Raw genomic sequence first — 21,704 nt, forward strand, 5'->3', positions numbered from 1 at the left:
CTGGACTGACCCTAAGCAATCATTGCAAATAGCAACTTTGCTATCCATTTTAGACACTAAAAGAAAAAAACACTCACAGACCTTACTAGCATCACATGTGCATAACTCAAGTGTCATCTTATCAATGTGTTATGTGATCTTCAATGCGTTTTTTTTTCTCTCTTCTATTTCTGGTAGATACAGACATTTAATTTAAAGTCTTGATGTTGCATCTGTCTACATACTGTTAATTACTAACCCTAATGAGCTGTTGTGTTTTATTTTGGACTGGGTTTACACAAATGCTCACTGAATGTGTTGGCAATAAAATTTTAAAAAATAAGTTGGATGTACTTAATTCATTTGTGTGGAACCTGTTGACAAAATAGATTTATGTAAAACTAATTAATAAAGCACAAGGTGGCTGAAAATATAATATTTGAATTAATCTAACTTAAATTTAACATTTTACTGCCACAAATAAGAAATGTGTTGAAGTAACTAATCTAAACTATCTAACCTGAAAATATATCATCTATGTTCATACAACATAACTTGATTTAGTTAGTCTTAAATATGTCTTGTTAATCTTAAGTAGTTTTTTTAAATTAGATGAACTAAAGATTTTTGCTTTAAACTAACATAATTCAATTTCGTGGAACCTGTTGACAAAATAATTTTAATTAAAGTCAACGTTTCATTTTTTTGAGTGTAATGGGCAGGGGCTGCTGCAAGGAAACCACTGATCATTTGCAATTATTTCTATCCAACTGAAATAACTACAATCTACACAACAACAACGTTAAGTCCTAAAATCTCTGTGACCCTATCTGTGCGATAGGCTCCAGCCCCAGACAACCCTGAATCGAATAAGCAGAAGAAAACTGACGCATGCATGTGCTATTGAAACGCGCAAGAGCTAAATTGGATTCTGGTTTGGAAAGTTTTGAAGCAAACTGTAATTTTATAAAGTCTGTTAACACTAACCAACGGCTTGGCTTTTTAGGTAAAACATAATCACGATAATCCGAATAACTTGTCTTCAACAATGCATTGAAACTGAATGCTGATTTTTTTGAGGGAACAGGTTTTAAATGTGTAGCCAAAATTTTGCACGTACAGATTATCTTTTCTTTTTACCTTTTTGCCTTCATTTAAAAGGAGCAGTAGAGAACAGAGAAACAGTAGACACCGTGTCCCCTGTTCTACAAATGTGCCGAGGAAGACACAATCCAGGGAGAGTGAGGTTCGTGTCAGGTACCTTAACCCCTCAAAGGGAGGATGCTTCAGTTCGCTTTTGCTGTGCATATATATTTAAAACCATTTGCATGGACTGTCACCTTGGAACATGTGATTCTCCTCCATTTTTATGGACATAAAATTCTCAGACAGCCAGAGATTCTGAGTTTCACAATAACGAAACTCAGAAACAGACAGACAGGAACACAAAAGCTGTCAGTCATTCATCTGTCCTTTCATTGATTGATCAGAGTGACAGTGAGGGAAGTGGAGCCTGTACTTTTATTTTTCATACCTATCTTACCCTCCTCATTGTTACCCATCTTTGTCAACTAATATATTTACTTTCATAACTTTATTTGCATTATTTTCACTTTATATATTCGCTGGTCACTATTAAATTGGGCCCACTTTTGCAGTCAGAGCTGACACGAATCTTCATGGCATAGATTCAATAAAGTGCTGCAAGCATTCCTCAGAGACTTCGGTCCATATCGCCATGACAGCATCACACAGTTGCTGCAGATTTGTTAGCCGCACATCCATGATGCAAATCTCCTATTCCACCACATCCCAAATGGGTCTGTCTGCTGGACTCAGATCTGGTGACTGTGGAGGTCATTTGAGTACAGTGAACTCAGTGTCACATCCGAGAAACCAGTTTCACTTTAAATAAAGCTCGGTTGATAGTAAAGTGCCTAAACTTTGATACACCTTTGATACAAGACAGGATGGATCCATACTTTCATTTTTTTTAAGCCAGATTTTGACCTTACCCTCTAAATGTGAGAGCAGAAACTCTGACTCGTCAGACGAGGTAACATTTTTCCAATAATCTTTTAGAAAAACGTCAAATTTTGGTGAACTTGTGTGAATTATCACCTCAGCTTCCTGTTCTTAGTTGAGGCTGCAGGTGTGGTCTTCTGCTGCTGTAGTCCATTTGTTTCATAGTTCAGTGCTTTTTAAGTGGCTGATTAAATATTTGTCATAATGAGCACTGTTATCACAGACAGCAAACAAGATTTGATGTCTTTTAATGATGAAAAATCATATCATGAATATTGAATGCTTTTGCCTGTTAAGGAACCACAATTTGAAATACTGCCTGCTGCATGGTGCGTCATCTATAAGGAGTTTCTTTTTGAGCATGCTATACACTTTGGCCTTGGTTTCCTTCCATATAGCTACCACAAGAATGAAACTGACCTGCAGCCGCACAGGTCAAACCGTGAAAATATTTTCTTGCTCACTGGCTGAACATTAATAATCTCTCTGCTTTGCATCAGATTTAACCTTGGCCCTGCTGGTTGAGAGCCACAGATCCCCGCATTCGTCTTCCAGACATTTAATGACATTGATTTAGCATTTAGCCTTTGTCTCCACTGTGCCACTCCAGTCTGAATTGTAATATCTTCATCTTCTACGCCCCAATCTATTTTATTGCATCCATATAACTGGGTTTCTAATGGGGCTTTATTAGCAGGCCCTGTGCTCAGGGAAGACATTTGATCCTCACTGTAAACCCAGTAATACTCTGTCACTTGCACGGCAAAACAAGTCCTCAGGACAGTGAGTACACCACACTGTCAGCTGCATTTCATTGCATATACACACACACACACACATAGCCACACTTTTTAAACTGTTAATGTTTCCTAAGTTGCACACTTTAAAAAGCTTAATGATCTTAAGAAGAAACGTTTTAGTGTTTTATAAGGAAATATGTTACTTAGTGTATCCTTCATGTTTCATATTTTGTCTGTCTTTCAGAATCCAAAGTGGTCTCAGAAATTATTCATCTACAAGAAATTAACTGCTTACTTTTTATGTCCCATCATCACAGTGCAAAATTTATGCTTATGCCACAGGTGATCCACATGGAGCAGATGATGTGATTAGATTTTAGAGCATCTTTCTGCATAAATCTGCATGAGATAAAACTGATTTATTAAAAAATTCTCCCAATTTGTAATGAGAAATCTCTCCTGCGAGGATACACCGGTAATCTGTCACTGCACTGGTCACGCAGTCTGTTTTCATCCAATAAAGCAATTCCATCTGGGATACAGTTGACATTCTCCAGTGAGCTATTTCTTTACTTTTGTGTAACCTAAATCCGAATTCCCAAGGTAGTTTTCGGCACCATCTTTACACAGATCCTGATTTCAAATCTGCCCGTGTGGATTTGCGCAATCGTAAACATGCTTTACCAAGCATGTTTAGCTCCCAGTAATCAGCTAAGACAATAAAGCAATGAAAGTGCCTCTTGCTTTGTTCAACTGTTAGAAAAGGGCCGGGTAGTTACAGATAGCTTTAATGTCATGTGGTGGTTTATCATTTTTTGACTCACTTTCTCACATCAGCTAGTAATCTGCAAGATGAATATATCAGGATTAACTTTATATTACAAAGAGGGAATGTGTGTTGTATCTCAAATTCTTTTGAACCTTCTCTTTTTGTTTATTGGATCTAAGCAGAGCTTTTAAAAAAACCTTTTAGATGATATATTATAACACAAGGATTATCCTTCTCCAAATATACAGAGACTTTTCAGCAACACCTAGGAAGAAGTTATGGGTAACCAAATATAGCAGAAACCCACAGAGGAGCCATCATGTGCAAATGTCCAATGCCATGTGGGCCTGCATGGCAAGCAGACTGGTTTATTCAACTTCTGTCACACTGTGAGATAAAACAGAGAAGTGTGAATGAGGCTTGAATTTCACTGATGATGTAACAACAACTTGTGACAGTTGCCGACATTCTTCAAAGGCTGTGGCGTTTGAAATTTTATTGATTGCCATTAATATTCCTCAAACAAATGCAAAAGAAACAGCCTGGACTTTTGAGAAAGGACAGGGCAGATTTGTTTGTGGTCTTATGCTGTTGTAACTCATCAGCCTATGTGTTGGATATATTCTTCATTGTGCTTTTTGGCTAATTTCAGTTATGAGACTGGTGATCTTTAGTTACCATACCCATTTTCTTTAGCTCCAAATCAGGTTGGCTGTTCAGCTTTATCATCAACAATGTTTTTTTTGTTTTGTTTTGTGGTGAATATCTCAGAAGGTCCGTTTCAGAAATCCTGCCCTTACTGATGTGTCATAGTTCCTGGCCTCCATCTCCAGTATTTTATCTTACATACTGCCTTGCCCCATGCCCTATGCTGCTTTACAACTGCATCGTGCAGTAATCACATGATTAAGCATGTGTAGAGGTGTTCTTATTCATCTTCTTGAAGTGCCCAATGAGTTTGTCATGTGCAACCCTCATCTTTTTCATTTTCGTTGTAAAGTCATTACATTTGGCCTGGTTTTGTGGCAGGGTGGTGTTGAGAGGGCCATCAGTAATGAAAAATTATATAGTGCAAACTGCAAGTCAGCATTTTGATTTCTTCACCTTCTGCAGTAGAGGCATTAGCAGGATTTTTTTTTAATGGGGTGGACCAGGAGTGGCAAGAACACAGCATGGGAACACAGTGAGGGGGGCTACAACACATGAATGAGACCAGAAATGTAAGGTTTATGTCACAGCTGCCTGAAATGTTTCTGTAATATTTAATCCACCGGTATGTGGAAGCGCTTTAGCTGGAATTATATTTATTGTTTTACAAAAAAGCAAAAACATGATCTTAAAGCATTTGATTATTTTTCAATTAAGATGCCATATTACAGCTATTTACTTCCATTTCTGAACAGAGAAATTAGTTTTAGTGTTTTTTGTTTTTTTGTTTTGTTTTTTTACAGAGAGAAGCTTTTAGTGGTTAAATATTTGATTAATTTCTGATTTCTCAGAGAAGTCTAATGTGATGGTTTAAATTCAGGTATAAAAAACATGAATTCAATTTGTTATTTAACTAATAACTAATGTTAAACTTGATTATCCAGCATACAGTGGAGTAAAAGGAAAAGGTAGTATAAGATGGAAACAGTAAAATAAAACACAAATACATTAAAGCTCAGCAAAGCATTAATTTGGGTTAGCCGCTATTAGCCTCAGCTACCAGATTAGCTTCGCTTAGCTGTTTTTAGCTTGCATTAGTGAATCTTTCTTTAAATAGAACAACATTGTTGAACTTGGACACTTGCCGAATAAACTCTTATGATGTGAGCATGTAATCAAATGATCAAAATTAAATCAGAGGAAAACTGATTTTATTTTTTTTTAGGACATTTTATATTAGGTATAATGTTAGCTTAAAACTAGCTCCTGTTATTATTTAGCTGGCTAGTTTTTTTCTGACCAGACACACTACTCAATTTCTATTTATTCAATTCAATTCAATTTTTAAATTAAATTCAGTTTTATTTATATAGTTCCAAATCACACCAACAGTTAGTTGCTTTAATTGTCTTTGTACTGTAATGTAAAGACCCATAGAAGGAAAACAGAAAAAAAAACCCAAAACCAAACAACAACAATCAGATAATCCCTATGAGCAAGCATTTTGGAGACAGTGGGAAAGAAAAAACTGCCTTTTAGCAGGAAGAAACCTTTAGCAGAACCAGGCTCAGGGAGGGCTGCCGTCTGTTGCGACCAGGTGAGGGGAAGAAGACAGGACATAGTTATGAGTATATATTTTTCCCGTTAAAGAAACAAAAATAAATAAATAAAAAAGCTCTTCTCATTTAAAACTTCTAGAGCGTGCAAAAAATGTGTAAAACCAAGTGTTTCAGGCAGTCTGTAGCCTGAGCTTTTGGCATGTAAAGAAAATCATAGTAGGTCCACTTTAAATCAAAGGATCACATGAAACAAATGTGGATTTTTTTTTTTCTTACACTCATCCAAAGTCAGATTATGTGTTTAAAGCAATGTCTGCTGCTAGATTTTTGCAGCAGGAGGAAAGTAAATGAAGGCCACTCAGTCACTGATGGGCTGGAGACAGAAACAGAGCCACTTTGTCTTCAATAATCTCAGCGCAATATCCCTCGCATCTCATCTCCCGAGAGCATCATTTCCCTTTATGGCTCACACTCCTAAATGGCTGAATTATGCCACCAAAGATCAATGCAAAATTTCACCACTCCCTAGCGTCTCAAGACAAGTTGGCTTTCCAGCCCTTAATCTTAAAATTATAGGCCTTTGGAGCCTGTCTGGCATATAAGACCTATGAGCACAGCATTAGAAGTAAATCTCTCTTTGCCCACTAGATGTATAAGGATGTTATGATTTAGGAATATAAAATGACATAAATCTTGACTTGGTCTACATAGAATTTAAGCCACGTTTATCTTAGGCCAATCAGACAACAGCAATATTTCCATTCACCTACAGGCAGCCATGAAGGGAAATTCTCAGATCACACTGAACCTCTGCCGCCATCTGCTGGTTAAACAAAAAACCCCACCCACTCCTCAGAAGAATATATTTCTTTAATACATTTCTCAATTCACCAGTCACATTACAGCCGACATGATTACTTTTTATATTATCAAAATCACTGAAGAAAAAAAAAAAAAAACGCAGTATCATAAATATATGACAGTCTCATATATATATTTTTTGTACATATTCATTTCAAAGGTCCCTTAGTTTAAAAATAAGTGTACAACCCACCTAAAAATCTGATAGAAATCTGCTAAATTCAGCGCTGTTTTTTTTCCTGTAAGAAGTATTTGAAACAGAATGGCTTCTGTCTTTAAAGGGAAGCAACTATAAAGTAATGATTGCCTTGATCTCATTTTATTGCTAGAAAGATATCCTGATTCATCAAACAACCATTGAAGATCTTAACATATGTTCAATTAAATAAGATTTAAAAAGGCCCTATTAGCAAAAGCAGAAGCATAGCACACGGACATTTTACACACACAAAAAAAAAAAAAAAAACCAACAAAAAAAACAAACTGATTATTTCAAAGGTACAAATGTGAAAATGTGGAGTGTGGCTTACACGCTGACGGTGTGAATCTGAATTACAGTCAAAGACAAACAGTTCAGGTCAGGAAACAAGTGAAAAGATCAACAGGAAGACTTTAAAAGCATCTTGTGCTTATTCTGCTCCTCATAGGGGAGCACATGTTTTTAAACACCTCCCTCCCTGATTTGTTCACCATCTCCCCTCTATTTACACGTCAATCCATCCCATTAATGTTCGTCTTTATATCGGTCTCACTGCCAGTCTTCATCGTCGTCATCCTCCCCCTCTGATGAGTCCTCTTGGCTGCTGGCCTCAGCCTGCTCTGACGCTCCATTCCCATTACCTCCCCGCTGGGTCTCTGCAGCAGACACAGCTGCCGCCGCTGCTGCTGCTGCCGCCGCCTTCCTGGCTCGAGCTTGAGCTGCTGCCTGCTCCTCCTCCTCCTTCTGACGCAGCGCTGCAGCCTTCTTCTCCTGCTCGGCATGACTCTTCATGTGAGCGCTTCGACTCTTCACTTTATAAAACACTCTGTAAGGGAGGAAAAGGGTGCAGCGTTATGCTTGATAGCAACTGTTTGGAATAAAGCGGCGCTATTGAAAAAATAAATAAATAAATAAATATATCACGGAATTCACGGAAACTTCTAAACACACTGTGCCCCACAGAGATCAGCACACTGAGATGAACCAAAAATCACCAGCATTATTTGGACTCTTATAATGAATGAGCAAACATTCATAACACAATGCTAACAGGTCAGGAATTAACGCCAATCTCTGTGATGGCTTTTGTCGTACCTGTTGCATTTCTTGCAAGGAAAAATCTGCTCAGGTTCCTGCGAGGGCTTCAGTGGCACCCGGGGCTTCTTTGCAGCAGGCTCGGCCCGAGATCTGGGAAGTGCTGGAGACTGATGAGCCTCTTTATGAACAGTATCTGGCTCTTTGAGCACCAGCACTGTTCCTGCCTGAAGAGGCAGAAACAGAAGGTTGCGTTTTAGCACAGTTGAGACCAATGGTTCATAAAATTTAGATTTTTTCAAATAAATAAATATATTGTTTTTTCCTTATTTTAAATATATTAACTGATAAGGATGTGTATCAAAGAACTATGAAATGAAACTTACATAGTCATGAACCTGTAGTGACTGAGCGACCCTCGCCTGCTGTTTTCTCTCATTGATTTGCTCTAAAGACATATTCTTCTTGTCATCCTCATCCGCTTCACCTTGAGTCATCTTCGGCTGCTGTGAACTCTGTAAGGAATCCCACCAGGGAAATTAGGCAGACTATGACCCAGAATCTTAAACATTACTTCAAGACAATAAGATCCTTGTTTCTTCATTAAAGGGGACCCGTTATTTATTTTTTTACCCTAGTCTTTCTTCTTAATTGTCCCCCCCCCCCCCCCCAAAAAAAACCCCAAACAAACAAAAACAGAGGTTTTCCTTAATAAAGTCGCAGCTGTTGAGAGTTTTGCAGCCTCCACTCCCTGGTACACTTGACTCAGCTTTCTCAAGATTTCCTCAAAATGCTTTCTTAGTTGCCAGACCCCCCCCCCCCCCTTCCTAAAAAAAAAAAGAAAGCACATTAACAGTGGATACACAAAATGTATTACTCTATTCAAGGAACCCAGATGAGGGGCAGCCAATCAGAAGTAAAGTGGGTATCTTGTTTCAAACTAACAGGCTCTATATACGGGGAAGGATAGGATTAGATTAAAAATCGGATCTAGACATCTTTATATAGAGTAATAATCATATACAAATATGATTATTACTCTACATTTTTAGACCAGCTAATGTGCAACCCTTCTTTTCTCACAACCACCAACTCATCGTTCTTGATTCCAGTGGTCTTAACATTTTGCGTGGCCAGAGCACATCCTTATTTTGGTACTTTTGTAAATAACTGCTGTCAACCAGAGAATAGGTCCAGGGGTTGCTTTATTTAGGGTCACACAAATACATGTATCAGAAATGCTGAAGAAAGCCACTGGCTGAAGGGTGTCTGTTTCTTTTTGCTGCCGTGTATTTAAAATAACATAGCAGCAAAAAGACGTGGCACAAAGCATATTTCTCCATGTGCAGACATCTGTATTCACACACAATGAAACCCCTTCTTAAAAACACTCAAGTTCCATTTGATTAGTTGAAAAATGTTGACGACTTTTAATTAATCCTAAATATATTCAAACAGATAAATATAACATGGAAGACACATTCAACCATGCACAATGAAACGCACATGAGACATTGCAAATACTACATATACGGTCATGGTAAACAGTACACCAATCAATTCAAAGGTTTTATGTACAAGCACATAATCTAAAGCACACCTGGTGTACTTAATGCTAGGTAAATACAACCTCAGGTGAGCAACAATACAACATATTACAAAGTGTTATTATTTATTTAACAACAATTTTGCCAAAAATTAAGAAGCAGTGTTTGAAAAGCTGAGTGCATCCCATAATTCAAGAGCTTATTTAACCACCTTTAGAAGCACTAATGTGAAGTAACTGTTTTCTGTGACTTAATCAGTCTCTCACATCATTGTGGAGGAATTTTGTCCCACCCTTCTTTACAGTGTTGCTTCAGTTCACTAAAGTTTGCAGGCATTTGTTTATGCACAGCTCTCCAAGCTCCTGCCAAAACATTTCAGTCAGGTTGACGTCGGGTTTTTAAATTGGACAATTATAACACCCAGAAATGATGTTGCAGATTTACTGCTGGGTTTGGGGTCGTTCTCCTGTTTTATAACTCTAAGCTTAAGCTGTTGGACAAGTGGCCTCACATGGTTGACTTTGACTGCAAAACCAAGCCCAAATCCTCACTCCTCCACCAACGTGCCTGACAGTTGGTATCAGGCGCTTGTGCTCTAATGTGTGTTTGTATGAGAGGAGTTTCAGCAGATGTGGCGCTATTAATTATGGCCATGAGGCTGTTGAAGAGGCCTTGGTTTCAAGCCACACTGAAGTCATTTATTGCACGTCTTCCTCCTGCTCTCTTACCCAGCTTTCCCGATTCCTCTCCACTGCCCTATCTCAATAAAGGTTAACAAAATCAATCAAATGCATTTGATTAGCAGCACCTGGCTGCCACGTAGCCTCTTGAGGCTGTAATTTTTCACACAGTGCTTCTGCATTTTGGTTTAACTTTTGTTTGATAAACAACAAATTAAAGGACCAGATTACTTCACCTTAGAATTCAGGATGTGCTTTTTATTACCATGACTGCATATTGACTCTTTAAAATAAAGGTCAGATTTAACCGCGCTTACCTTGACGTCCACGACTGCCTCTGCGTGTTTTTCCACAGGTGAATCAGGAGGGCCGAACATTAAAATCCCATTGCGACCAACTTTCACCTGCTTCTTGTATGTGTAGTAGAACTCCACACACTGAGCCACGGTCTTAGTCCGCACCTTTAAAACAGTCAGAGAAGCGTGCACATGTAAAGCTTTATTGAATAATAAGAATACGTAAGATAATCCTTGAGAAGTCACTCTGTCTCAGCTTATTTTACCGCTTTTTTTTTTAAAGCCCACATTTCCTATAAAAATAGTCATTTCCTGTCGCAAAGAGGATGTGAATTTTTCAGTCTGAATGACTTTTTGAACCTTTTTAAAGATGCAGCTCGTCTTTGTGTTGAGAGGTGAGCGTCCTCTTCCTGTTTACTCATTTTCCATTACATCTAAATCTGGCATCATGCAGCAAAGACCGAACCTCTTAACTATTATTGTCTTGTTTGATTAAAGCAATTACGTGAATGCCTCGAGGAGTGCACAAAGGATTTATTGACGCTACACAGAGTGCATTTAATCGTATGCAACTGTTTGTTTGGTTGCTTTCTTCCCCCCCACTGATTCACAGTTGTTCTTGCTGCAGGGTCAAATTAACGAACATACCAGTTTCTGCACCAGAAAGAAGTCCTTCCTGTAGGCAGAGATCCCCTTATTGAAAAACCGCTTCTCCTCTGCTGTCCAGCTGTCAGAGCCTGAGGGGAAAACAAATGCAGTAAAAATAGGCGAGTGAGCAAGAGCATAAATTGCAGAGAAAGGCAAAGAGAAAGCACGTGACAGCTGATTGAAGCAATTAGCATAAAAAGCTTCTTTTTGTTGTTGTTACCTGAGTAGTGATAACCTATCAATTGATGGCCTTTGGGGAAAATTGGATCCTGATGCATCAAACGTCCCAGTGTTTCCTTAAAAGTTGGCATCACCGTGAGCAAAGGCATGTCCCTCATTTGAAAGCTATGAAACACTTATAAGTAGTAGTGTAAATAATGTAATATCTGTACGTCACTTTACTCACAAGGAAATCTCCTCCACATTCATGAAAACAGTGCAAAGCCAGCTCCTGATTGGTTCCTCCTCCTCTCAAAACGCTCGAACATGCCATGTTCATCAAATCCTCCACTACAAAGAGAACGTGAGGAGTGTCGATGGTGACAAAAAGCTCAAAGTATGAATAAAAAGCGAGGTCGGTAGGTCACATGTTATGATGGACACTTACTGGTCTCTTTGTCACCATGTTTGAAGGCGGCGTCATCAATAGGAACCCAAACCAAGTCCGCTTTGTGCTGGGCGGACTGGGAAGAAGCTTCATCTTGCAAATCAGGAATTTCTGCCTGGTACTTTTGCCCAATGTTGATCCGTCTGAATGCCAACACAGAGGGCTGAGTTATGAAGCCGTCAGTTAGAAACAATAGTAGGTTGTTTGGATGTTTAAGTGCTACTCACGGTTCGAGGCTCACAGGTGTAGCCTCGGCGTTCAAGGTGAAGCTAGGCGGCGTAACGTCTGAACTCGCTGGAAGAGGCGAATGAAAAAGCTCTTGCTTGTTAAGTAATTTATTCAAACAAGTAACTCACATATATCACTGCAAAAGAACTGAAGCAAACGAGACTCACTGGAACGCAGAAGGCTCCGAGCTGCAGACTTGGGCGTAGGCGGGGGCGGCAGGATTTGGTTGGTTACAGCTATGTTAGTGAGGAAGGTGGAGAAGTAGAGTCCGGAGCCCTCCCGCACAGGAGACAGGATGGGTGGTGGCGTGTATGGGGGAAAGGTAAGAGGGTTGTCCATCAGGCGCACCGGAGAACGGAGGTTGCTCTGAAAGGAAGTGATGCTGGAGTAGACGGATGGTGCGATGAAGGTGGATGGTTTGGGGGGAGGGATGATGAGAGGTTCGGGACGTGGCCTGCGCTTCAGTTTAGCTTTTCCGTCCTCATCAAGTCCTGTATCGCTTTCCTCATCCTGGATGGAAGAAGCAGAGTTAACACAAACCTATATTTTTTATAACAATCATGAGCAGGTTTCACACCTGACTGATCAAATTCAAGGAATAAATTCTCCCTGCTATCCTCCACCTTCCTCCTGTATTAACCTTTATTGCTCCTGGATCAGACACAACCGGCCATAAAGCTGACTGAACGTTCTCACGTGGTTTATCGTGACGCAATCTAAGTTTCTCTGTGAGAAGGGAAAAGCCACACACAGACGACAACGCCTCATCAGCTGGGGTGTAAATGGATTTTACACAACAAGTCAGGTTAGAAAGGCATTTTTAAAGTTCACCGATTTATTATTAAATCTCAGGTCCAGATCGTTAACTGTATTAAAACATCCTTTTGGACTAAACCGTTTCTGATATTCAAATTATGCTAGTGTTTTGAGACTTATGTGATAAAGTTTTGTACCTCTATGTCCAACATTTGAGGACCTTGTTGGAAATTAAAGGAACAGTCCCACACAGAACAACTGAACATTTTCTCAGGCCTGTAGTGCCATTTCTCTGTTGGTGTCAAACGCCCAGCTTTGGAGGAATTGCCTGTGCATTCAGCTGGGACTTGCCTTAATTTTATGACTTTGCAAAAAATAAATAAAACTCAGCTGCAACTCCAGAAATCCCAGCGCCCAGTTTCTCCAGTAAACGGAGAAACAGAATCAGAGCTGGCACAAGCTAAAATCCCCTCTGAAGAAGTACTAGGACCACATTAAGGAAAAGTACATTGTTGTTCATTTCATTTTAAATTTGGAGATTAAAGTTGTAGTTTGAAGTCAAACAACTCCCACGGCTGCTATACTCTCTACAAAATGCCGGGTATAGATGAGTAATTGAAACGCCAACTTTAATCTCTGTATTTTGACTGTTTTCTCAAAATGAACAATGACATTTATGTTGTTGCACTAATACTCCTACCTAATACTATCATTAATGTTTACTTCTCACCCCACTGTCACAACCACATGCAACGACATGCATGCTAGCTTAATTTGCGATTCTAAACTGAATGTGTGAATGATCACCCATTTTTTTTTGTATAAGCCCTGTGACAGATTCATGACCTGTCTGGGTTATGTGGTTATGAAAATGTATGAATAAAGTCATTCTGAAAAAGACACTGAAGCTGAATTTTGCAAATGTATTTTTGGCACGTTTAGCCCTAAACGGGTCATGGTGTCGCTTTACAGTAAGAATAAGCAGACCTCTCTTCACCAAACCTACTCGACCAGATAAAAATATCTAAGCTCAATTCGGAGTTTGTCTTCTCCCTACATTGATTTTTTTGCATTACACACATAAAATAGATTTAATCATCTGGCCCAGTGATGAGTGTACTTCCTGAATCTGACTTCACTGTGAACCTACAGTCTGTAATGATGTTCATGTGGTTCAGGATTTTGGAATTAATGAGTCACATCATCTAATTCAGTCCATAAATTGTGGGTTGGTCCAAGTTTTAGTTGCACATCTCTGTTACTCCTCAGCAGATGTCTGAAAGACTCAAAGTCTCAATGTTTAACCACTGCGAGGTCTGAGCCGACCCATGAGAAGTTGAACTTTGAGGTTGTTTGTGTAACTGGGTGGGATGACATTGTCTTTGCTAACAATACTGCTCAAACTTGCATTTTAAAGGGGGGTATCAAGGTAGTTATGCAATGTGGTCTAAGCCTGAATAAACATCTACAAACACGACGGCTGTAAATGTTTCATCGTGGTATGCAAAAAAAGAAAAAAGTCCCTTTAAAGTGACTGAAAGGAAAACAATTCAAATCTCTCGTCCTTAGGGAACTAACCTGAGCAAAACTCTCAGTCATGGTGCTTCTCAGCGATCGCCGGCGAGCCACAATGACAGAAGGTTTGCGATCGGATGGTGCAGCAGGCCGCTCGCCCTGACCGGGCCGCCCCTGAGCCCAGCCACCCTGAGGATCTGTTTGACCTCTGTGGACTGGCACAGATACTGGGATGACCAGGGGCACCATTGTGGCTTGCCTGCTTGAAGCACCGTCTTCCTGTTGAGGCACAATAAGGAAAGAGGCAGGAAGATTAGAAAAGGCAGAAGAGAGTTGAGGAAGTAGCAGGAAAATAAAGGAAAAGGGATTGAGATATAAAAAGAGGAAGAAGTCCAAGTGGTCACATGAGCTTTTTTTGCATTCGGCTCCAATTTAAAAAAAAAAAAAAGAAAAAAAAAAAAAAGAAAGAACGAATCAGAATTACTGTTTCTGAACAGAAATATCTATTCTTTCGTTGTTTTTTGTAACATTTGAATCACTAAAAAGTCCCCAAGATACAACAGACATACATTTCTTACATTCACCAGCCACTTTATTAGGTACAGCTGCTTTAACTGCTCATCAGTACAAATATCCAATCAGTTAATCACATGGCAGCAACCCGGTGCAAATAGACACGGTTAAGATGATCCGCTGAAGTGCAAATCAACCACTTGGAAGAAATGCGATTTAAGTGACTTTAAATGTGGCATTGTTGGTGCCAGATGAGCTTGTCTGAGTATTTCAGAAACTGCTGATCTACTGGGATTTTCCCACACAAGCATCTCTAGGGTTTACAGAGAATGATCAGAAAAAGAGAAAATATCCTGCGAGCAGCAGTTCTCTGGGAAAATTGCCTCGTTGATGCCAAAGATCAGGGGAGAATGCCCAGACTACTTTGAGCTGTTAAATAGGCAACAGTATCTTCAATAATAACAATCAAGGTACGCAGAAGAGCATCTCTTAACTCACAACATGAGCTACAGCAGCAGAAGACCACACTGGGTGCCACTCCTGGCAGCTAAGACAGGAAACGGAGGCAACAACTCAAACAGGCTCAACAGTTGCACAACAGATGAAAAATGTTACCCGGTCTGTTGAGTCTCAGTTTCTGCACCGACATCCAGGTGGTAGGTCAGAATTTAGTGTAAACAACAGGATAGCGCACCATCCTCTCAAACTGTTCTTGAACATCCCAGTGAGCTCAGTGGCCTTCGCAGCCACCAGATCTCAATCTGGCTGAGCACTTTTGGGATGTGGCAGAACTGGAGATTCATGCAATGGACGTGCAGCTGATAAATCTGCAATGTTATGTCATGACATCAATATGCATCAAAATCTCTGAGGAATGTTTCCAGCACCTTGCTTTAGTTATGCATACACTAGCAGATCTAGTTGTACCTAATAAAGTGTCCAGTGAACATAGAAAGCACAAAAAAAAAATGCAAATAAAGTTCAAAAATATATTATTCGAATAAAAAGTAGCAATGACAACAAAAACATGATACTATCACGTCAATCTGGACAAATTTCTCTGAGACAACTCATTTAATCAATGCCACAGAGGATTAAAGAATAGAGGGGAACATGTACCCAATAAAGTGGCAGATGAGTTTACTTTTAAGATTTAAAAGCACCTAAATGATAAAGTAGTAACTTATTATTTTCCTCAAAATTAATTCCTCAACCAATAAACCACATATCAGCTTGAAACGCCATAATTAAGAGATCAATTAAAAATGAAAATTTAAAATAAACACCACAGAGCAGAAAAGTCTCTTTCAAAACATGTGCATTCCACCTGTAAAATAAAAATAGAAATATATAAAATTTCATCATAGGGCTTTACAAGCACATACTTTGGCAGGCTTTCGGAGACGTCCACATGCCTGCCTGGTATTTCTGCTCATTCTAACTCAAAGAAAAACTAGCAAAATGAGTAATCCTGGCTTCTAGTGGTGGGGGTTAAAGCATGAATCAGTTTTGTGATTTATAATTAGTAAAAGTTAAGAACAAAAGTAAAGACACTCGTCTCGTCTCCTGACCTAGAAAACAAAGTGCAGTTTAACTAACCACAACGAAACAGCTCTGGGTTGTGAATCGCCACCTTAAACCTGTTTGGCGTGTAGTGGGGAGAAAAGGAGTGTAGCTATACAGGTTGACAGTGCTGCCCCTCCCTAGCTCTGCTGAATGACTGGGAAAAGGCCTGAGGAATGTGGAGGTGTGCAGACATGCAGCTGCTCCAACGTGCGCGCGGTGCAAGAAAGCCTTCGATAAGCTTCGTAACCCCCTGAGGGAAGAGGACTACCTGTCCGTTTGCTTGCGTTAAAATGGACTCAGACTGAGTTTTACTCATTTCTGCGACTTGTGTTTATGTAAAAAAAACAACAACAAAATAAAAACTGCTAAAGAAACCTTAAAGAAGCAGACCCCAGTGGGTGTGCCACGATTAAAGTAAATATTATATATCCTGAATAAAACGACAGAGCGTATCATCTTTCATACAGCAGTAAAATGAGGAGAGCAGATCAAAAAGGCGAATCTTCAGTGAACGGCAGACATTCAGGTTTCACCAGATACGTTGTCTGCAGTATCGATGTGCAACTTGTTAAAACAGCCCGCAATGGCTGAGGCTCAACAGCTGCACGAGTCGAGTAAACAAGCCCAAGAAAAGGATTTTGTAAACCATAGGGAAGTTCTGCATAGAAACAGAGTCCTTCCTCTTTGTACAGCTGCTTGCCAACTTTGCCAGATGAGAAAATCTGCTCTCACTTGCACAAATGAGCTGCCTGCCCCGTTCCCTCTCAAGCAACCTGAGCCTAAGAGTATTTTATTTCTTTCTTTTTTTTTTTAAAATCATATTACTCTCATAAATGATTGATATATTCCCTACAGCAGCAGTGTAATGAGCCATTTCTCTTTTACCTTTACAATTTTTGCAGGCAGGGACTCCATCTCTGACGCCTTCTGTGCCAGGGTTTCCAAGTTGATCTCCTTGGATGCTCTCCTTCTCCTACGGATGACCCCTCCTGTTGTCACTTGGCTTTCCCCTGCTTTCGCAACCTGCGCACCCGCTACTCCGTTTTGGGGCGGTGGAGGCTCTTTGGCTTGAGACCAGATGTTTGTGGAAGGGGGATCCAGTGGCGACTGCCCCTCCCTGGAAAGGCGACGCGAGCGCCGAGGAGCAGCCGCGTTTGCGGGCTCTGTGGGATTTGCGCCGGCCTTTTCGGGGCATTGATCAGGAACGGCTGACGCGTCACAGCTTTGAGCCTCTGCTTCCTGCTGCGGCTCCGTCGACTGAACATCTTCTTTGGACCCAGTTTCAGATGGAGGCGGCTCGGCAGGCTGATAAGCGACGAAGTTTTGGGTCTGCTGCTGTTTTGGTTGCACCTGTGGCTGTGTCGTGTCTTGCTGTGACACATTTTGCTGCTGTAGGTGCTGCTGTTGTTGCATTTGCTGGATTTGTTGCTGTCTCTCCTGGAGCTGCTGCTGCTGCTGATACTGTTGCTGCATTTGTTGCTGCAGCTGTTGGATTTGATGTTGCTGGATTTGGTGCTGCTGTTGCTGCAAATGTTGCTGTTGTTGCTGCTGCTGCTGCAACTGAATCTGATGCTGTTGATGCAACTGTTGTTGCTGCTGCTGCTGTTGTTGTTGGTGATGATGGTGATGATGAATTTGTTGCTGTTGTTGTTGTTGCTGCTGCTGCTGCATCTGGTGTAGAAGCTGCTGCTGAGTTTTGGGCTGCTCACTGTAGGGCAGGTTCGGAATTGCCTTGTTTGCTGGAAAAACCGAGTAATAGCCAGATGAGAACTGTTGCTTGCTGGGTCTAAATGTTGCCTGGAAGGGCTGCAGCATGGACCCCTGCAAACCATGAGGTGGCACATGTGACTGGCCTTGGAGCTCCACGCCTTTGTGGCCATGTTGATAGGCTTGCAGCTGAGCCTGGTGCATTGCCGCCGCTGCAGCATGCTGTTCCCACTCGATCCCCCTGCCTTGAGCCGGAGCCTGTGTGGCATCTCTATAAACCTCCACAGGTCCGGACAGCTGATTTTCCCCTCCCATCGGCAGAGCTACACCTTCGTGGACTCCCTTGTGGAACGTCATCTGATTCCTGACATTCACTCCGCTCATGTAGGGGCCAAAATTCTGTCCCCAGGTCGACACAGGAACTTCCTGGGACCAGCCAGGGGCCTGTAAGGAGTCCTGGTGCATCCATTTTACTGGAGCACCCTGTTGATAGTGCGGTAAACTCTGGGGCCCTTTCTCTTGATTATAAACACCAGAGCTGCTGGCAGAGTCACTGTGGCTTGACTCTAAAGCTGGCGGTCCCATACCATAATAAACCTCCCCTGGGTGCTGCACAGCCTCTTTCATGGCTGCAGCACGGTGCTTACCACTCTTGTCAGTATTTACTTGAGCAGGAAGACTCATAGTAATAGAGCTTTCAGTCCCGATCTGTGAGCGTGCAAAAGCAAGTTGGTGCCTCTGTAGTGCGCTTTCACTGCTTGTGGTGAAGAAATTCTTTAACTGTGTATACAGAGGTATCTGGGAGGAAATATAAATCCCAAAGGAAAGCACAGGGTGGAGAACACGCAGTCCTCCTTCAAGAATCAAATCTGAGGCTCGCTGTCCATCCTCTTTAGGGGGTGCAAGACCTTACGATAGAAAGAAGAAGTCAGACACTTTTGTTTTCTTAGAAGACACAGAGTTTTCACTCGACTCTCAGTCGTCTTTGGCAATGAGGAAATTGAGGCCTACGCCAGCAGATAGCCCCGTTAGAGTAAAGTGAAAATATACAGGATTGCACGCAGATTGAGCAGAGAGAAAGAGTGCGCGCAGATAGGGCATTGCAAGTTTCGAAGGGACAGACAGACCTCAACACGGCGGCGCTTACAGTGTAGCTGCCATTTGGCACAACAAGAAATACAGGAAACGAAGGGGCTCGTGCAATCACCCGAGCGATAGCCAGTGATGTTTGTGTGAGAGGAGGAAAAAAAGAGCAATAAGGAAGCGTCTGAGGAGCGAAGAGCTCTTAGGCAATCCAGCAGATTAAAAAGCATTACTTACACACCGTGTGATCACCTTATCAATGGTGCAAAGAGTCGCCCGTGTCCAACTCCACGGAGTCACTTTGGTTTCGATCAACTGCGCGCAGCTCCATGAAGGGATCGTGCGCAGCAAATGTCATAACTCTTGACAACTTTCCCTCGAGTTTCACAGCGCGCAATATGGCGAGCAGGCGAGCGAGCAGCCCCGCGGAAATACGCTCCAAAGTCCGGCCAGGGCCCGGGGCAGGCTCAGTAACGCCGTAGTTACAATGTTGCACACTGTATCCGCAAAACCGTACACTTCCAGGAAAACATGTCCACAACTTTCCCCCCCCCTCCACCTCCTCCCCTCCTCCTCTCCTGCACGCAACGTAAGTAAACCCACACGCGAGACGCTGAACGTGCAGCGGCCCGCTCGGGCACTTCCTCAGATCAGTGCGCTTTCGCTGAGAGGAAAGCTCCGAGTGTTTAAAGCCGCCGTTTCGGTTTGTCCGAGGTGCGCGGAAAAAGAAAAAAAGGCTGCGAAACTGCGCAAAACACGCAGAAAGTTGTGCACCTCCAAACGCACCGCCTCACCCCAAAACAGCTCAAGTCACATCCTGTTATCCAATCCGATTGTTTGGCCACTCCCATCGCCGCATCCGTGTGCGTTTGTTTCTCAGTGGCGGCTTCCCCGGAAATCGGAGGCTCGTCACACGGACGCAGTTTGTTGTTGGTTAAAATCAGGCCTCCAACCGGGTTTACGTTTGGATAATTCATCTGGTTCAACAAACCCCAGCTCTTCTATTAGAATTTATTCATCGTTTTATTCATTAAAGCGGGCTTATTACGCGTTATTTAAAGCCCAGCTACTCACTTTTATCATTTCATCCATGTTTATGTTTTTAACAAGAAACCTATTTTAAGCAGCTTCTCTGTTTCCTGCCAGAGACGAATACATTTCCCGTCATCTGCATCTGTCCACAGTGTTATTTACGAGCAGGCACCACACTGATTATCTGGGGTGCATGCACAAACCATTTTGTGCCTCATTTTTCACATGCAGAAGACCCACCTACACCCACCAGCCACTTTGGTGGTACACCTGCTCAGCTACATTTTGGCATGCAAACATTGTCAACATGACCTACTGAATAAACAGCGCATCAGAATGGTGGAAGAAAAGTCAATGACAGATAGTTTTCATCTTCTCTATTTAAATGGGTTGTTTAATGGACTGTACTTAATATTATTGTTCACCCAGTCGCGTGCACATTTATGCAGGGTCTTTTTTTTCCCTTTAAGCCTTAAGTTCTTCCTCACATTCCCACAGACTCACTCATATTACAAGGGATGCATCGGGAGAGTTCAGTCTCTTGCCCAAGGATACTTAGACATACAGACTGGGTAAGCCAGGGGCTGAACTGAGAGTGTGTCTCTGTTGGTTAAATAAAATAAATTAAATATAAATACAGAGCCCCAAACCTCCTCTGGCATTAGCATCAAGACAAAAGCTGTGCACTAGGAGCTTTGTGGCAGGGGTTTCCACAACTGAGCAGCTTCTGGAGGTGCAATGTGTAAGCGGCCCAGTGCTTTTGCCCATATAGTTTATGTGGAACGGGGCTCTGGGGCTTTGACTCAAACATTTTGTTCTTCACCTGCTTGTTTTTGTTAAAACAAACTTGAGGAGCGACAGGTGGCTCTGATTGAAAATCTAAAGCCACTGCATGCTCATATAGTAGCCGACTTGCAGTAAATGTTTTCTTGCTTCTCTATATTTAATAGCAACATTATTCTAAATATTGACATCATCGTGACTTTAGACTCACAAGTAAAACAGAACTCATCAATAAAATGTTTGCTAAGGTCAGAAATCCGAGAAGTCAAGTATACTTAGAGTTCTTTTTTTTTTTAGAGGGGCTGCCACTGCTAGAAATTCCAAATAATGATGACAACTTTTATAATCAGTTGTTGACCTCATGCAACACACTTTATTTATCTTAGTTTTTGATACTCATTGCATTTAAACACATAAATGAGAACACGTCATGATTTCATGAAACAGATGTGTGTTTATTTTGCATGTGTTTCAAACACACATGCCTCTGTTTGTAGCACACATGTATAGTCAACTTTTGCATGTTCAGCTCTTTATCTTTGTTTTTGTATCCCCATTGTTAGTGGGGCCCTGTATTATCGCATGCACATACAGTCAGCAATCACAAAGACGTAAACATAATACAAATATCAACTAAATTCATAGAAGAGAACACAAAAATAAAATAATAGTCAAGCTTAATATTAGACACACAAATGTGGTCACTTGGCTGCTGAGATCTACCCAAATGAGGAAAAGATGGGCCTTCAAAATGCACCTCTTTCAAATGCAGGAACTGGAATGTACCAAGTGTCACGTCATCGCAGGGGAGGCCAAGAAATGTTTACTTTAAATAGGTTGTTTATTTTACGTGACATTTGAGTTTGGTATTCAGTTGTTTTTGTTTTTTGCATTAGATTATTGATAAGTTAAACTAACTGACAAACTA

The 21,704-nt window shown here is 41.2% G+C and overlaps 1 protein-coding gene across 3 annotated transcripts; it reads right to left on the reverse strand.

The window, feature by feature from the left end:
- Positions 1-6,572: 6,572 nt before the first annotated feature.
- mideasa (mitotic deacetylase associated SANT domain protein a) lies at positions 6,573-19,786 on the reverse strand. 3 transcript variants are annotated; one of them, XM_085432071.1, is made up of 13 exons: positions 19,214-19,786; positions 17,057-18,786; positions 14,156-14,371; positions 11,989-12,331; positions 11,821-11,887; positions 11,594-11,736; positions 11,393-11,496; positions 11,207-11,282; positions 10,987-11,075; positions 10,360-10,503; positions 8,202-8,330; positions 7,876-8,042; positions 6,573-7,606 (listed from the first exon to the last, which is right to left on the reverse strand). In XM_085432071.1, the coding sequence occupies exons 2-13, from the start codon at positions 18,560-18,562 to the stop codon at positions 7,330-7,332; spliced, it is 3,261 nt and encodes a 1,086-aa protein (XP_085288197.1). In that variant the 5' UTR covers positions 18,563-18,786; positions 19,214-19,786; the 3' UTR covers positions 6,573-7,329. The 3 variants fall into 3 exon arrangements, with proteins under 3 accessions (XP_085288197.1, XP_085288196.1, XP_085288195.1); XM_085432070.1 differs by having other exon boundaries at positions 19,203-19,786; XM_085432069.1 differs by having other exon boundaries at positions 19,199-19,786.
- Between the last annotated feature and the right edge of the window lie 1,918 nt (positions 19,787-21,704).

This window comes from Copadichromis virginalis, linkage group LG15 (genome assembly GCF_057382275.1).
Source record: "Copadichromis virginalis isolate Kocher_CV1m ecotype Utaka linkage group LG15, C_Virginalis_male_GT1.1, whole genome shotgun sequence".
Classification (NCBI taxonomy): Eukaryota; Metazoa; Chordata; class Actinopteri; order Cichliformes; family Cichlidae; genus Copadichromis; species Copadichromis virginalis.

What these genes read in the sequence shown, in the direction of transcription:
- mideasa (XM_085432071.1), bottom strand. Translation starts at nt 18,562, where the DNA reads ATGAGTCTTCCTGCTCAAGTAAATACTGACAAGAGTGGTAAGCACCGT. An exon ending in TGACTGAGAGTTTTGCTCAG is followed by an intron (nt 12,332 to 14,155) that starts GTTAGTTCCCTA and finishes TCTTCCATCCAG; the next exon opens with GATGAGGAAAGCGATACAGG. An exon ending in GATAGGTTATCACTACTCAG is followed by an intron (nt 11,076 to 11,206) that starts GTAACAACAACA and finishes TTTTCCCCTCAG; the next exon opens with GCTCTGACAGCTGGACAGCA.